This window comes from Fonsecaea erecta (assembly GCF_001651985.1).
Source record: "Fonsecaea erecta strain CBS 125763 chromosome Unknown Scaff4, whole genome shotgun sequence".
Lineage (NCBI taxonomy): Eukaryota > Fungi > Ascomycota > Eurotiomycetes > Chaetothyriales > Herpotrichiellaceae > Fonsecaea > Fonsecaea erecta.
Genome location: NW_017387247.1, coordinates 1,473,927 through 1,490,013, shown reverse-complemented (window position 1 = coordinate 1,490,013; position 16,087 = coordinate 1,473,927). Strand labels below are relative to the sequence as shown.

Sequence of the window (16,087 nt, the reverse complement as noted above, 5' to 3'; positions counted from 1 at the left end):
GAAATTCGCCGGCGGTTTAGGCGGCGAGAAGGTTCGGCCGTTTCGGGCATGGTTGTAGTCTGCGTGCCCAGCCGCTTTTAACGGCCTATAAGAAGCGACCTCAGGTGCGGAAGCTCATAACTCCCATCGATTCTGATTTTTGTTCCGTCACGCTTCAACAAACTTCGCCCAGTCCCACATCTTCTCCTAGGCCGGGTCGCTCACGGTTGGCCGTGTGTCCTACCGGTATGGGTGATCGGCGCAGGAACAAAATGATATTACTAGGTTATCAATTCCCCCCTATTGAAATAGGCTCCAACGGCATACAGTTTCATCCTCCAACCGAGCTTGAGAGCCCCGACTCCCTCTTCACACCGGGAATCCCGCCCAATGCTAGCATACCGTCGCCCCGCTGGCTTCGCCGCACAAATAACCGCGAGTGCCTTATTTTTGCTGACGGCGCTTGCCTTGGGAATGGCACCGACCAAGCAAGGGCCGGCTGTGCGTTCGTCTTCCGTCCTCCGAGCCCTCTTGAATCCAGAGCTGGTGCTAGCAACAATACCATGACCTCTCTCGCCGGGCATACGTCGTTCAGACTAGAGCTCAATGGCCCACAAGGGACGCCTGAGCGCCAAACAAGCAATCGTGCTGAGCTACGAGCCGTTATTGCACTTCTCCAGTTTCGCGCCTGGACTGGCGAGGGCATCCAAAGACTTGTCATTGCGACCGACTCTTCATACGTGGTTGACTGCGCTACGCAGAGAATTCATGCTTGGCAGCATAACAGGTGGAGGACATCGAGAGGTGAACCAGTCAAAAACCGAGATCTTTGGGAGTTGTACCTGGCAGAACTACAGCGCTCTAGCGACTCAGGATTACAAGTTCTCTTTTGGAAAATTCCAAGAGAGTGGAACACCACTGCTGATGCACGGGCAAAGGAAGCTGCCACTCTCGCTGATCAAGAAGAATTTTCGAAAATCGTGGGCGTTGCTTGTTAGCAACCCCGTGGCCAGCTTGTTACTTGAAGGGTGGACGGTCGCTTCATGGACGCCGGACCCGCCTACATCGGTGTCGAAAAGAAGCTGAACAAGGCTTCACGCACAAGTCACATTACTCATTATGATGATGACTGAACAAGATAAACACAGCGGCGTGTGCCCCTGGAACTTCCCAACGACCTGCGGGATAGATAGTCCTGCATTTTCAGAAATGGATCAGGGATCGGACGCCGTATGGTTACACCCCTGTTATGGAGTCGTTTCGATTCCATAAGAGGGACGATGCATGTATCGATGCTGGCTGGAGAGTGAGGCATGACGTGTACCTGCTACCAATTCGACAGAGCCCCAGGATGCATGTCAGAGCGCAGACACCACTCATTATCGTCCACGCATTAGGAAGGGCACCTTTAAGCGCATTTCCGGTACACAGGCTCACGCCGTCTGTCTGCGTTGCCAACAGGCCAGCAGTCCAAGCCAAAATTATCATAACAGCAACCCGGAAAACACGATGTAGTGACTGGTTGAGTAGCAACACCTCCAGGACTCACCATAGCCAATCTCAAGTTATTCCCAGCAGTATAGTCTTCCCCAACCCTTAGACCTCTTTCACCCCGTCCATGGAGAGACGAAATCCGCCAAACTCGGTGGGAAGTTTTCCTACAACCTCCGTTTAACTTGTAGACCAAGCACGACTGGATCTGCGAAAGAAATCAGCCCCATGGCGAAGGGGGTAGTAACAAGTCCCACGGGAAGTAATAACGAGTGTGTCTGCTCTTCCAAGCCCACGATCAGCGACTCTTCATCCAACCATTCCAACCCATTGCCTCCTTGACTATTCATGTCAGAACTAACTAACCGAATCTCTTTCTTCCGTGCCGGCCGCCTGCAGCTTCATTCTCGTCGCTAGTGGCTGCCTGCAGCCTCTTGGTTTTCTGCATCGCGCGAGAAAACACCATCTTTATTGTCACAAGCCACAGGCTAAAGCTTGAATTGAACGTGAGAGAGCCTGGCCATTCTTCCTCGCAATCCTGACTTGCTCAAGGCACAATGGCTGTTCTACCGCTCATTCATCATCCAATACCGACCCTCTTGCGAGAATTGCCCGATCCTGCTCCCCTGCCAGCTTATCTCTTCTTCACCTCACACTCCGGATCAGCCACTCAAGTCTCTCCAGAGGGAATCTTCTGCGGGTCGTGGGCGCGGCCTGGTGCACACTTTCTGAAGCAGTGGGTGCACGACACACCTGAACAGCACTTCGCGAACCATTTCGACAAAGATTCCCTATATCCCACCATGTTCATCTCGACCACACCGGAATTTCTCAGGGCAGTCCAGATTGCAGTCCGACACTATAGATATGGTCGTCACGGCATCAAGATCACAGTCATTGATGTCGAAAAGGCAAGGCAGTCATATCACGACATCACGAATGCCCGTGACATCGTGCGACGCTTGAATTGGGATGAGGAGGACGCAGTCAAGTTCAAGTCCGAGTGGCTGTTTCTGGGACGAGTCAAAGCTTGCGCCATCGTACACCAGATCGATTTGGACGCGAGGTTTTTTGAGTTCCTTTGCCGTCTCTTTCCCACGTTCAACAACGAACTCTATCTCCGCGAGTTGCGATCCAATATTGCCAAGGACTTTTGCATATCTAATCCATACCCATACGAGCAGCCCAACCAAGGAAAGGACGACGCCGAAAAATGTGCTACACTGGCTAACCGGTTAGGACCTTGGATGCGCGAGAAGGGGGATGTCTATGAGGTAATAGTTCGGCAGATCAGAAGTTGGAAAGATGATATGATGGAAGCTGAGATCGAAGCTGATGTCGAATACCGGCGGGACTTCCAGGACACCTTCAACTCTTGGGTCCACCCTGTGTTTTGGTAGTCATGTTGAGGAATGCCACCATTGACAAGTCCAAGAGTAAAGCTACGTCAACTCAAAACTCAGTCCATATTCAGCTGTTCCACAGGATCGCACGCCTGACGATGAGCCTCACCTAGGCAACACCGTATCTCCACTGCCGCTACAAGCGAGGCCTCACTAGCCCGAACACAGGACCGCACGTTCGGCCGATGTGTGATTTAACGCCTCCGGCACAGCCACAGCTTCCTTTCTTCGCAGTTCTTTCTCCAACGGCGTCACTGGCCGGCCGATAGAGTTGGTGCCTGAGCACCCTAGCGCGTTTTGAGACTGGATGGCCTCCGACAGCTCCGAACCATGTGGCGGTGCCTGAGCCCTTGGGCCGACCTAGAACGAGAAACATCTCATTCGTGCATGAGCCGCCTTACCACATGCAGCTGATTCTGCGGAAGTTTACGAAGACAGCCAGGGATCTGGAGCCGGGAAAAATGCGTGTGCCTAATCTATTCGATCATTGAAATGCATGTGTTGCTATCGCTGCGTTGACTGTTGACGTCCTCCTCTTTCCTACTTCAACTACTGTCAATGGTAGAGAATACCATTATGTGTTTATTCCCTTTCGATTGCTCACTGGTTTTCCTTGCTGTACCCTTACATATCACATAAAGCAGGTACATAATCAGGACTACTCGGTACCACAGAAAAGCGACATCACACCACTTGGAGTCGGCGCTGAACTGCCGCTACTATCTGTTACTTATTCATCATACACATTCGAGCCCATCCCCACATAGCAGATCTGTGTATACGGTTTGTATTGTTTTGCAAAGCACAATGTCTTCTTCGGAGAAAGGAAACCTACGGAACAGCACAGCGGGGGACACATCGACGCCGGCGGACCTGCCGCCCTCATACGAACACACGATCCTCCCCAACACCAACCCATGGACCGACAGCCCGTCATCGCAGAGCCAACTACCTCAACGGACAACCACACCTCTCTCCGTCCCCTCACAGAACCCGCTCTCCGCCCTGTCCCGGCTAACGACGGTGTCGTTCGCGAAGTACCGGATACGCGACTCCAAACTCTCCGAGGACCACACCGTGATCACCACCACCAACCCGGAGTTGACGTCCAGCTCGCACTCGCCGTCGACCTCACAACAGCAGCAACGGGCGCTCCTCAAGTTCATCCGCGAGCAGGCGCGGCTGCCGCCGAAGCCGATCATGGTGATTCGCGGGACGCACGTGCACGGTAACGCCGTCGTGGACTTTGACCTGAAGCTGAACCTGACGAGCATGTTGGACTTGGATTGGGGAGGTACGGAGAGTGGCGGGGGCCGCATGATGGTCAAGAGCTACCAGCATGGCTCGTCGAATGGGTCGCCAAGGCAAATGACGAGGGAGGAGATGAACATGCCTGAGCTGGATCTGTGGGCGAAGAAGTTTTGTGAGGACAAGGCGGAGAACCGAAGGTGAGCCTCCCCGTCATATGCATTTACATTGATTCCTTAAAATTCCGAGATCAAGCCCGCCTCCAAAGTGTTCCCGTTGAGAGGGCCACTTCTCACGATGGTCCCACAACTTGACCACCACGGCTCGAATCATTGTGTTGTTTCTCATTCAGTTTCCCCTTGGCCAGACTCTTCTCCCCAATCCTATCAACCTCAAGTCCCACGCTCAACACTACCACACAAACCCACACGCCTGATCCCCCAATTCCCCTTCTATTGCAACCAACAACTAACCACTTCCTGCACCATCTAGCTTCGCGCTGCGCCGTTCGACACCAAATCTTCCTATCGCCCTGCTCGAAGGCTACGCCCGGAACCTGCTGGCCATGATCAAGTACCGGGGCAAGCTGCACGTGGAGTTCCCGCTGGAGTACTCGGACGTGGTAGTGCAGCGGAAGTCGAGCAACTGGTTCACCAATATGCTCCGGCTCTATCCGACCAAGAAGTACGAGGTCGTCGTGGTGGAGTGGCCCGTCATCGGCACGGTCACGCTCGAGAACGGGGGCCAAGGAGACACCGACGACACAGCCGTATCGGCGGCATTGACAGCAGCTGCAGGCCTGAACGGTCCGTCATCATCGTCACCAACATCTTCCAGACCGGCAAACCAACGCACAGCGACCGGGACGGGGACTGCAAACGCCGAACCCGCTTCGTCAGCGTCCTCAACTTCCTCGACCTCTTCCTCCAACCCCACCTCAAGCGGCCCCGGCCACGGCGGCGACCGGACAGGTCTCCCGCCGCTCATCGCGCAGGAGTGGTGGCGCGAGTGGCAGTTCGCGATCCGCAACGCGGCGCTGTCCGGGCGCAAGGGCTGGGTCACGCTGGAGGACTGGATGGAGGCCAAGATGGGCATGCGGGAGAAGGAGAGGGCGAAGGAGTGGGGGGTCGACCACGAATGACTGAACGAATGAATGAATGAAGAAGAAAGCCTGCTGCCGCCCAACAGCCTCTCCTTCTCTCTTCCACTCTCTTTCGCCTTGTAACCTTTTCGGCTTTCAAACAAACCAAAAAAGATATGTAATGAATGAACGGATGGATAAATCCAGCGAGCGAGTGATGGGAAGGAAAAGATGAACGGATGGTTGGTCACCCAAGCACACTCCCCCCAAAAAACCCCAAAGAGAGGCCCAGGGAGGGATAAGGGGGAGGAAATCTCACTGAAAACCCCAGGGTGTACGGAATGAGAGGATTTCCTTTTCACATGAGCAAGCGAGTTATGAGTTCTATTATACTATATTATATTGTGTTTCATCTCGCCCCGCACTGTTTCGTCTCTCCATTTGGTGATGATGATGATGTTGTTGTTGGCGGCCTTCACATAACCCCCATCTACATTGCATAGGTGTGTTCGCATCGGTTTATGAAATGGAGGCCATCTATCTTTCTATATACTTATCCACCCTATATCCGTGGGTAATACGGACGTAATTGTAGACCTGCCTGTGTGTCTCTGGTGATGGGAGATAATGGCTAGTGATGAATGAATGGATGCACGGGATAACACACACACACACACACATACATACATACATACATACATACATACATACATACATACACAGGTAACAACCTTAGCTTCTCAATGACCTTACTCGCTACTCGCTGCTCGCTAGCTATTCACTACTGATAATCTGGGACAAGTTAGCTGTGTAGGCCGCCAACACTCACGCACGGCTGTGATGCACGCTGCCGTGCGAGTTTTGTTATCTGTTTACGCGTTGAGTAAAGAGAACGGAAGCCATCAGAAAGGTGAATTTGCCATGGTGGCATTGATTGAACTTGTTTTGCTATGCTATACGTGGCTACGAAGCTCTTGCACCTGGTCCATGTTGTTGCTCTCGCGAGGCTGTCCTGACCGCACTGCTCAGTTGCAGTTTATATGATATGTAACTCCTGATGAGTGACGGCCCAACGGACCAACAGATGTAAACTTCCTAGCCATCCCGAAAATCTGCGGGTTTCGTTGCATGATGATGCTGCACCGTGATGCTTCTTGATCTCATCAACCACAGCCAACCAAGGAACCAGCCCCTTTGGTGGCGGATGTAGACCGTGGATGTTGTTGTTGCTGTTGTTCTCGAGACTGATGCTACCTCTGCCATCATCTCAGACAATAGGAAGCTCCGGCAAAGACTCGTCCGAGCCATCCCACTCATCGTCCGTATCTGTAGACAGGCTCGAGGGAGGTTCCCGCATGGCATCGGGATGCTCAATCTCTCCTGTTTCCGGATCCACGCTGACTTGATAAAACTCGGCAAGTCGCTCATACCACTCCTTTTCCGATGCGCGCTCGTCTTCTTTTGAAGACTCGCGCTGCATTTTGATCAGCCATTCCGTACCCGAAACCTTCATTGCAGCCAACTCGGCCTCATCGTCTGGTTGGAAACCTCTCACCGCCCTCTCGAGACCTCCATTTCCCTTGGCCAACGCAGCAAACTCGTCGGCGTTCATGGTTTTCACAACTCCTCCTTGTTGTTCCGTCAGCGTCTTCAAGGCATGCGCCTGGTGGGCCAGCAAAGGTGACATTCGAAATTGGTTGTCTCCCCAATCCAGGAGGGCCCACATGGTGTCCAAAGGAGGTTTTGGTAACTGTTTCTCTTCCTCAACAGGACGGTCGCGAGTGCTCGAGGCAACAGTATTCAGGACCAGGGTTTCCGAGGCGGAGGGTGATTCAGAACTCTGCAAAATGTTCGTTCCCTTCGCTCTGTGAAGTAATCTTCTCATTCGTACAAAGACCTTTTGACTAAGATTTTCACATCCATTGAAGATGTATTGCTCTTTGTTCAGCAGCACGAGCTTCCTAGCTTCCTCACTCTTGATGATGATGAGCGGCTTCCCCTTCTTGACACAAGTTTCCCTGGCATACAACGGGCTGAAAAGAATGCACCTCACCCAAGCAGCGCTAATAACGCCTTGAGCATCGGGCCCCCCTTGGTCCTTCCTGAAATCTGGATCAGAGGTAGAATAACAGCTGAAAAACTGCTCCCGGCACATGGGGCATTGCAACGCATGGTTTTTGGCAGCGCCGAGCTCTTGGTCGATCCACTCCAGAAGACAGGTCGCGGGCCAGCTGTTCCTACAACTGTTGCTATTACCAACATGGGTGAGGACTTCGACGTTCGGGGCCACAGGTCCACGACACCAGATGCACGTTTCATGCTCGCGTGGGCCCCGCCCGCGTCCCTGCCTCCAGCCGCACTGATAGAGGGCAAGGAGGCGAACAAGATTGTTTCTGTCCGACAAGTCGACGTTAGGATGAATGGTTTCTGGATCTGGTTCTACGAAGAAGAGGGCGCTGCTCATGTCGTGGTCGGTCAGACTAGTTAGATCTTCGTGGGTCTGTGAGGATTCATGGTTGGCTGGACTCTGGGCCTCTGCTTTCACCTCAGTCGACAGTGGTAAAGTATTGGGAGTGTTGGTCTTGAGGTTAGGCAACAACCCCGGCGACTGATCTTGTTCGAGGCCCTGTACATTACCCATGGTTGTTGGCAGTAGGTCAAGATTGTCGATTGCCATGAGGACAGACCAAGGCGGGAAAGAAAGAAAGAAAGAAAGAATTGTTGGTCAGGTAAATTTGCTTTTCAGCGTTGCAGAGTTCCCAGCCGCGTTCGCTTGAGGCTAGAGAGGGGCACACCCGCACTCGCACCCAAGACATGGACCATGGCAACACAAACTGGGCGCCTGCTGAACCTCTCCAGGCCCTGTAATTCGGTTGGCTCACAGACCTGGAACATGATAAGACTTCGTTTTGTTTGGATACTAGTTCTCTGAGTGTTGTTGTCCGCGGCCACGAATCAAAATGAACCACAAGGCAGCCACAAGGCAGCCACAGCTCTGGGACTGCAGCAGCCCAAGGCAACAAAGAAATGCCAAAATGCCACATGGAAGTTGGGAAGCAGGTATCATGCCGTTCCAGCAACAAATGGTCCTTTCTCCCACACTCTCTTCACACTTGAAATACCACAGCCCAAGTTCCATCAGAAGACCTGTCAGAGCCAGACCTCTGAGATTACCGTGTTAATATTAGATGCGACACCAAGTCGAGCCCCAACTCCTTCGGAAATGCAACCAAATAATAGACTCCGATTGCTTGTCCGTTCTATCAGACGTGAGACAGTGGCCAGGCGATCACAATGAGCAAGTCTTGTACCGAGCTCATGTTGCGCCATACAAAGCAGACAGATTGCTGGAACTGTATTTAGTTGTGTTCCGGAGCCATCAAGTCGTGTGCGCCGGTCGACCTCTGCTTCAGTGATCGTCCAGGAGAGGGGCCCGTTCTCGATCCTCGCTGACAATGGCCCCCTCGTGTCGAGCGCTACGATCTGCTCCAAAGAGCTTGGGAGCCCCCACTGCCAGGGAGATGACGAAAAGAATGCCAGCAATGATAAATGCAAAGATCCACTGGAAAGCCACAACCTTGGTTGCAAGTTGGCCCAATGCCAGAGCTGTTCAAGTCACGTCAGCAGGGACATCTTGCAGTCAGTCTGGTGCAGCTCACATAAGGCGAGAATAGCCAATTCAAACCCCATGGTATAGTCCTTGAACACGGCGAGGAAGAAGGCACCCAGCATGAGAATGCCCCAAATGAAGATGTTGGCGACAATCCGAGCAGGCAATTTCGTGGCACCGGGAACCATAGCAGCCCCGTTCCAGAAGATTGCGACATAGTTCCAGGCCAATGGGGCAGAGACAATGGGCATGTGGATGATCAAAGGTGTAGTAGGATGGCCGAAATAGAGAGCTGTCAAATTGAACAGGTTCACAATGAGAAGGAGCTCGCCCTGCCAGAAGTACGACCGGACCCAAAGCAAGATGAAGCCAAAGGTCAAGAGATTATGCTGGGCGAGGCCATTAGTGATGCCGCATTCTCTCATGGACTCGAGAAGCATACCAGGATGAAATGCGAGCCCACGTTGGCAGCATTAGTCACATAGTCCTTCTCTGCACTCCAAAGGAATCGAACATAGTGCGCCTGGAAGATGAGGACAACGACCCAATAGATGCTTGTCAGCACCGAATTGACGCTGAACCCTGTGGCATGGTGATTGTTTTGCCCCCATATTGTGTGACAGTGTTTATGATGCTTGCAATCGCTGGGACGCTGGAAGGTGTAGATTGCTCCGAATATAACGAGCAGGAGCCAGCTAACTATCGTGAGGATCTTGTAGGCAATGAGATTTCTTTGGGTGAACTCTTCACGCTTCGCGAACGGGTTGTCTATGGTGGGTAGTTAGCAGACATGTTCGAGAGCAAGCTCGCGGGGTTGAGCAATTCCATACAGTCTGCGAGAGGCATCTTGGGCTTCTGAAGACCAAGTAGCAGGAATTCAGAAGCTTCTCGCGATAGCTGTCTTGAAAATGCTGCGAAGAAGGGTACTTTGTAGACTCAGAAAGGTTGAGCCTCAATCACGACGAGGGACGCGAGGGAAGATGGCTTCGCAGGCAGGGTCAATCTGGAGGTAATATCCGGGTCGTCGGTCCATGGAATTCAAGCTGTCCTCGTGATCGACCCGGAGCATTAGCAATGCAACGATGTGAGAAGGATGGAGAAAACCTGGACTTGAATAGGGAGTCGATTTGCATGCGGGAGAAGTCTTCCAGCCATTCACCACGGCGAGTGATCGAAGAATCGTGGGGTAATGACGTCAGGAGGATGGACTATTATCACGTGCAAGTCAGGGCCTTGTTTACTATATCACATGCGGAGTCATGCCTACACAGAATGCAGTTACAAAGGTCCGCACAACCAGACAACAACAACGTCAATCGGATGATAAGCAGAGACCATCACAAGAAAGCCAGTGAGAAGAGTGATGTGATATCATACAGTATCCAGACATTGGCACGTAGGCACATATGGTGTTATGTCAAAAGGTGGGTATATTGTTTGACAGATCTCCGCCTCCTCAGAACTTGGCCATGGCTGCTTCATATGCAAATCCCAGAGTCATCTTAGCATGTTGAAGCATGTGATCAAAGCTCAGATACTTGATAACATCGTCTGTGGTGTGGATTTTCTTGTCCGAGTATTCGAAATCTGACTCAATCACAAATGCTGAGGGGTAGCCATATTTGCTCGCCGATGCATGGTCGGAGCAGGCATATCCGCATCTGGTCAGTGTGTAAGGGATGTCACAATAGGCGGTGATAATACTCTCGACGAATGTTGTCAGAGCCGGGTCCACAAAGTCTGTAATCACTCCGACCGATTCAGGTTTGCCGTTTGCGAGGGTTTGCGCGATGTAGCCGGTCATGTCTTGCTGGATCATGGCCTTGACGTCCTTTGCTTCTTCGTTATAAGACTTGAAAATCGCTTGGCTTCCAAGAAGACCTCCTTCCTCTGCCGAATACCAGTGAAACTCGATCGTGTTCTCACTTGACCCGTTCACAATCTTCTCCGACTTCAGCAGAGCTGTTAGGGCTTCGAGGATGGTCACCGTCCCGCTGCCATCATCATCGGCACCAGGAGCACGGAGGTAGGGGAAGAACATATTGACGCTGTCCAGATGTGCACCGATCACAATTGTGTGGTTTGTTCGTCCTGGGAACCGAGCAATAATACTCGGCTGTCCCCATGTGTGCGGGAACAGGTTCAGAGAAGCGCTGTAATTGAATGCGCCAGATGCGTCAATGACTTCTTCTATTTGGTCATGCAACCACATAGCTGCATCAATGCCGTACTGGCTCCTGTAGTAGCGCGTGTGAAAGGCCGTAAGACCTTCAAGGTGCTTGCGCATGTTGTCTTTGTCTAAGGTCTCCATCAAAGCCTTGACCTCGTGCTTGTACGCAGGTTTTGAGGGATAAACGATCGCATTTGCAGCTGTTTTCGATTCGACAGCTTCCGGATATGTGTCTCCAGTTTCGGTGATGTCCATAAACTTGACCCCATTCTGTTGCCCTTCAAATTAGCAGTGTGTTCCAATTGCCTACACAGTGTGCGAGACGGAGGGCATACCCTCATAAGCTCCCATTTCTCCTCTTCCACAACCCATCTTGTCTCTCCTGGGCTCAGTTCGATCAAGTATCTGTCCTGACTCGATGGCCGGCCATCTTGAGGAGTAAGTGCTTGCTGAGATTGAGCGTCAACTGAACGGGCGACAACAGAAGCGGCCAGTGAGGTGACCAGCAGCGCGAGGGACTTCATGATGATTTTTGTATGGGTGATAAAGTGAAAGAACGAATGTACAACAAAGGTCAGAACGAGATCCCAGAGACTGTAGGTATACTTTGGACCTGGTATGCCTAAGATGAATAATGTATAGAAATCACATGTAGGGTTGGAGACGAGACGCAGGCACCAGGCGTCGCGAGCTGCAGTTTGTTGAGCTTCCACCTAGCAACTTGCGTTTGGTCCCCCACAAGAGCCGATGCGCCCGTTGCGGCAGCCCTTTGGCGTCACTGGCTTTAACAGCTTACCTGGAGTTCCGCCAATTGGTGGTGCCCCTCACGCAGGACTCGTGGTGCCTGCGCAGTCGAACACTTTGCGGTCAGTTTCTCGTCATGGTAAGTATGCATTGTTTTCCTTCTGGCCTCAATACAAGATAATTGAGTCATTAAGGATACGTAGGTCTTGTAGTTCCCAATATGAACCGATGTGTGCAAAGTACGTCGCGGCCCTCGTCGGTCTTTGACTCATGTTCAGTCAATCGTGCCCGCACGCTGATGGGGGCTACGTCGTCATTCGTCCGCATCCGAGCCGCCATGACTCCCACTAATACGCAGTAATGTGCGAACCTCCTGGTTCCCAACTGCGGGCGCCACATCCTTATCCCAGGTGAGCCTCAACCGCATATCTTAAACAACCTCAGTTCTCGCATCCTGCCCATCCATTACTTTCAACAGGTCAACCCTCTGTTTTCATCTCTACAGTTCCGGATCTTTGTGCGGCTAAACCCCCTCTTGCTCGTTCCTGTCGTTCGTTCGCCACCGTTCCGAGAATTTGTACGCTGCAATAATCAGTTATCGTTGATTACTATGGCTATCGTCCCAATCATGTCGGCCCCTGAAGCAACCTCGCCTGTGGTTCAACAAAACACCGAAGAAGTGACTGCGCAGATGAACAAAATATCCATTGAACCCACGGTGACGCCTGAGCGTGCTCGTGTTGCTACCAATGCGGTTCGGATCTTGGTTCCCAAGGACGCCACCTCGAGAACAGCGGGCATCACGAAGTCGGGGGCATATCCCGACCGCAAGCTCGTACGTCGCGACAGCCTAGAACGCCGCGAAGCCTTCCTCAAGGGTAAGGAGGGTTCGCGGCAGCGACGGAGATGGGAAAATGGTATTCCTGCCCCTGACCAGAGATGACTGTTCCAAGGCTAAAGAAACTTTGATGAACAGATCGCCTGCTGTCAAACCCTTGGGCCGTTCCTCCCTTGCCCTCCGACTGGGAAATCCGTCCTACGTACCCTCGACGAACCGTCCCTTATTACCTGGCTCCGCTCTGGGATGCCGCTGAGTTCCAACGAGCCGTCGAATCCAAGCTCAAGGGTCGCAGGGACAGCACTCGGTCCCATGCAAGACGCGTGCAGAACACTGGCATGAGTCCCATGGAAGAAGCAGCGACCAGCATTCCAAAGGAAGTGCGGGCCAAACTCAAGCGCGCTAAAGCCGCGAAGGGTCTGCTCCAGGATCTGGAGGAAACCGTGCGGGCGTTCGTGCGCAAGTGGAACGAAAGAGAAATTCGCCTAAGAAGAGATGGTCTGCATGACATTCCTCTGAGCAGCGATAGTGAGGACGAGGAAATTGTCTTTATTGGCAGAAATGGTGCTATGCACGACTCACCCAGCAAGGAGCAGAAGGGCAAGGGCGAGGTGGGATGGGACGACGAGGGGACGATCAGCACTGAAAAAATGGTGTTTGAGGGTCTGGATAACGACAAGGGCGCCGCCTTTGCGAGGTGGTTGGTTCATTGCGTGGGCAGCTACTATGGCTTGCGAACTTGGAGTGTGACGCGTGACATCGAGGGTGAGGAGAAGAGAAGACAAGCCTATGTGGGTGTGGACACCCGAGCAAGAGGATTTATGGGCCGAGGCGTCGAGGTTGGTCGCGAGATCGAACTTCCACGCCCACTGTGGGGGATGGTGTGAAGCTGATCCGAACCGCGTTTCTATGGTATTCTGTGTAACCGTCGTCCAAGTGTGGTGATCTGTATAAGCTACTCCTTCTGTGAGTTTCTGGGTGAAATTTCGTTTCGTTCAATTGGCCGAATGTAGAACATTAGGCAATTTAATTGCAACAGGAAATTTGTGATTCGTGCATCACAGTCATTTTTCCAGGACTTTCCTCATGGACAGTTCCGCGCTTTAGCTGAGTGCTAGTCATGCTTTTTTCTAGCAAGCCCCTCCAGACCTGAACAGTCGGATTGGCGTGGAGCATATCGTGGAACGACTGGTGGTGTCCGCATGGGTTGCGCAGCCAAAGGCAGCTACACGGCATATCGCAGCGAATCGAAGGAGTTCTTCACAGTCATTGATAAACCAAGGAGTTTCAGAGCCAATGAAATATCAAAGTCAACTCCCGGCAGCACCAGCAAGGTCTGTGTAAGGTGGTGGGTGACAGGAATGTAAGACGGACAAACAAGCCGAGGTATCACGAGTGAAAGAGGTTTGAGCCCGATTTAGGTGGCATTTCTTCCACAAGAGGTTTTTTGTGAGCATCGGCCACATAGTGTAGTGATGCCTAAGGAGGCGTGCAAATCGGTGCACCCATTGTACGAACGTGCTCGAAGCGCGAATTCAGGCATATGACAGTGACAGCGAAATGAGCTGCGCGGCAGTCGGCAACTGTAGCAGTCCAGCTCTATCATGGGCGACTCTGTACAGGAACGGTCGTGGGAACGGGGAAACGCCTGGAGGCGGCGCCACGCAGAACCGAGGATGAGGATCAGAAATGCCCCGTTCCAGACCCGGCTTAAGCGGTACGTATGTACATAAAGTTCATGCGAACCGTCCAGCAGGAAGCCCACAGTTCGCATCGGAGCGCAGGTGGTAGCCCCGGATGGGAGCTGGAGCCCGCAGGCCTTCAGGGACCAGGTCTCAAGAGCTCGGAGCAACCACAAATCTTCAGAGTTGCGTACTGTATTTGGTAGTCAGGTACGTGCAAGCGCTATCGTTCAAACAACATTAGGAGCAGGTTGGGCATTAACCGTGCCTCATCGCCGTTGTGCGGGTCGAGCCGTTGCTAGTCGTGGATGATCCAAGCAAAGCGATGCAACCTACCGAATTTCTCAATTTGGTACAGGTTGCATGACTTTTGTCCAGATTCGTTCTTAAAATGCCTCACGCCCGGATGATTATGATATTGTTGCCTGACTCAGATTGATCATAACCGCACGTGCTTGAAATGGAGGGTAGAAGAGGACTCTTCGTTGGAGCTCTAGAGCTTTAAGATGCAGGATGACAGACCCAATGCTTGAAAATGAAGCGAGACATGGCTGCTGCCCAAATGTTGGCATTGTCGGCGGGACAAAATTTTGGAGATTCTTCAGCTGCAGCACCCGAAACTCAACCGTGGAGTTGCTTTGGTGGTACGGAGGCGCAAGGTACAGCATCTGGCAGTGAACACATGTTCATGGTCGCTCTTGAGGTCTCAAAATCGATTCGAGGGCGCTCCCATATGGGCACGGGCATTGCATACCAGCCAAGATCAAAGCAACGTATCGAAACGCAAAGCAGGTGACATGGCCAAACTCAGTGCCAATGAAGTGGTGCCACATATCACCGCAAACTAACGAAGGAAGGGAGTTCGTAAGAGCTTCGGCACAGGTTGAATTAAGGCATGCCGCTAATCTCGATATGGCTTAGCTGCCACCGCCCTGTCCCGCCAGACCCCGGCCTTCGGGTTTTCACCTTTTCGTCTGACGTGGCGCATCCACTTTGCACCATCACCTGCTTGACACGGAGTAGGGTTCAGTCTGACAGGTATTGAATTCCTTATCTGCACGGGGGAATCCCCGTCATCTTGTCACCTGCTCCTTTCTCACAGCCTCGTCTGACAGCAGACACTTTGATTTTTCGCCGTCTGTCCCGCGCCCCATCCCACCACGAGATCCGTTGTTCACCCCCGTGGCCCTTTTCTCCGTCCGACACCTTCTCGCCACCATTGGCATTGCACTGTTTTTATCTGCCTTTGCTCTGCCGTTCGCCTCCCACGCCACGGAGATGATGGTGGCTCGGCCCTCTCATGGCCTTGTCCGGGCCACTGTTACCCCGTACAAGTCGGTTATTCAACTCTCGATGGAGGCTGGTCGCTAAGCAGGATCACTAAGATATCTTGGTTGAACATCCGTGTCTCAGCAAATCCGGGTGCAGAGTGCTTCCAGAAGGACACTGGTAACTTACGGCAGGTCCCGGCCACACCCGCCATATTGCTATTCTGGCTTGTTCTCCCCTTCGTCCTCACAAATCGGCCATAGCATGTACGACCGCTGCCGCGCCATCACCTGCGCCTGTGCTTCGTCGTGCAAGATGGCTAGAGGAGGTTGACATCGCCCTTGTCTGCCTGTGGAGTGACCCTGTCACTCAAGTCTGCTTGCTTTTGGTCCTCATCACCAATGATCGCAATGCTCTCGCTTTCTTTTGATATGCCGTGGGCATCGCTACCTTTGGGACTTTCCATTGCCGTGGCTTCATTAACTTGCACCTCTCTGAGATATATCTCTTTTATCAAGACTTAGAATTTACTTTCCCATTTCACTACAGACCAACACCGCTATCCTGCTTCA

The 16,087-nt window shown here is 52.4% G+C and overlaps 7 protein-coding genes across 7 annotated transcripts; 4 read left to right on the top strand and 3 right to left on the bottom strand.

Moving 5' to 3' along the window:
• Positions 1 to 585: 585 nt before the first annotated feature.
• On the top strand, positions 586 to 1,065 carry AYL99_05298 (hypothetical protein; the record flags this gene model as incomplete). Its single annotated transcript, XM_018836810.1, has 1 exon — positions 586 to 1,065. One exon carries the CDS (start codon positions 586 to 588, stop codon positions 1,063 to 1,065), a length of 480 nt encoding a protein of 159 aa, XP_018693663.1.
• Positions 1,066 to 2,027: 962 nt separating this feature from the next.
• Positions 2,028 to 2,870, top strand: AYL99_05297 (hypothetical protein; the record flags this gene model as incomplete). The annotated part of the gene is made up of 1 exon (XM_018836809.1): positions 2,028 to 2,870. The coding sequence occupies one exon, from the start codon at positions 2,028 to 2,030 to the stop codon at positions 2,868 to 2,870; it is 843 nt and encodes a 280-aa protein (XP_018693662.1).
• Positions 2,871 to 3,680: 810 nt separating this feature from the next.
• Positions 3,681 to 5,262, top strand: AYL99_05296 (hypothetical protein; the record flags this gene model as incomplete). Its single annotated transcript, XM_018836808.1, has 2 exons — positions 3,681 to 4,321; positions 4,614 to 5,262. The coding sequence occupies 2 exons, from the start codon at positions 3,681 to 3,683 to the stop codon at positions 5,260 to 5,262; spliced, it is 1,290 nt and encodes a 429-aa protein (XP_018693661.1).
• A 1,207-nt stretch (positions 5,263 to 6,469) lies between these two features.
• On the bottom strand, positions 6,470 to 7,843 carry AYL99_05295 (hypothetical protein; the record flags this gene model as incomplete). Its single annotated transcript, XM_018836807.1, has 1 exon — positions 6,470 to 7,843. One exon carries the CDS (start codon positions 7,841 to 7,843, stop codon positions 6,470 to 6,472), a length of 1,374 nt encoding a protein of 457 aa, XP_018693660.1.
• Positions 7,844 to 8,611: 768 nt separating this feature from the next.
• Positions 8,612 to 9,658, bottom strand: AYL99_05294 (hypothetical protein; the record flags this gene model as incomplete). The annotated part of the gene is made up of 4 exons (XM_018836806.1): positions 8,612 to 8,808; positions 8,862 to 9,201; positions 9,255 to 9,580; positions 9,643 to 9,658. The coding sequence occupies 4 exons, from the start codon at positions 9,656 to 9,658 to the stop codon at positions 8,612 to 8,614; spliced, it is 879 nt and encodes a 292-aa protein (XP_018693659.1).
• A 610-nt stretch (positions 9,659 to 10,268) lies between these two features.
• AYL99_05293 (hypothetical protein) lies at positions 10,269 to 11,506 on the bottom strand (the record flags this gene model as incomplete). Its single annotated transcript, XM_018836805.1, has 2 exons — positions 10,269 to 11,252; positions 11,318 to 11,506. 2 exons carry the CDS (start codon positions 11,504 to 11,506, stop codon positions 10,269 to 10,271), a joined length of 1,173 nt encoding a protein of 390 aa, XP_018693658.1.
• Positions 11,507 to 12,354: 848 nt separating this feature from the next.
• AYL99_05292 (hypothetical protein) lies at positions 12,355 to 13,451 on the top strand (the record flags this gene model as incomplete). Its single annotated transcript, XM_018836804.1, has 2 exons — positions 12,355 to 12,604; positions 12,703 to 13,451. 2 exons carry the CDS (start codon positions 12,355 to 12,357, stop codon positions 13,449 to 13,451), a joined length of 999 nt encoding a protein of 332 aa, XP_018693657.1.
• Between the last annotated feature and the right edge of the window lie 2,636 nt (positions 13,452 to 16,087).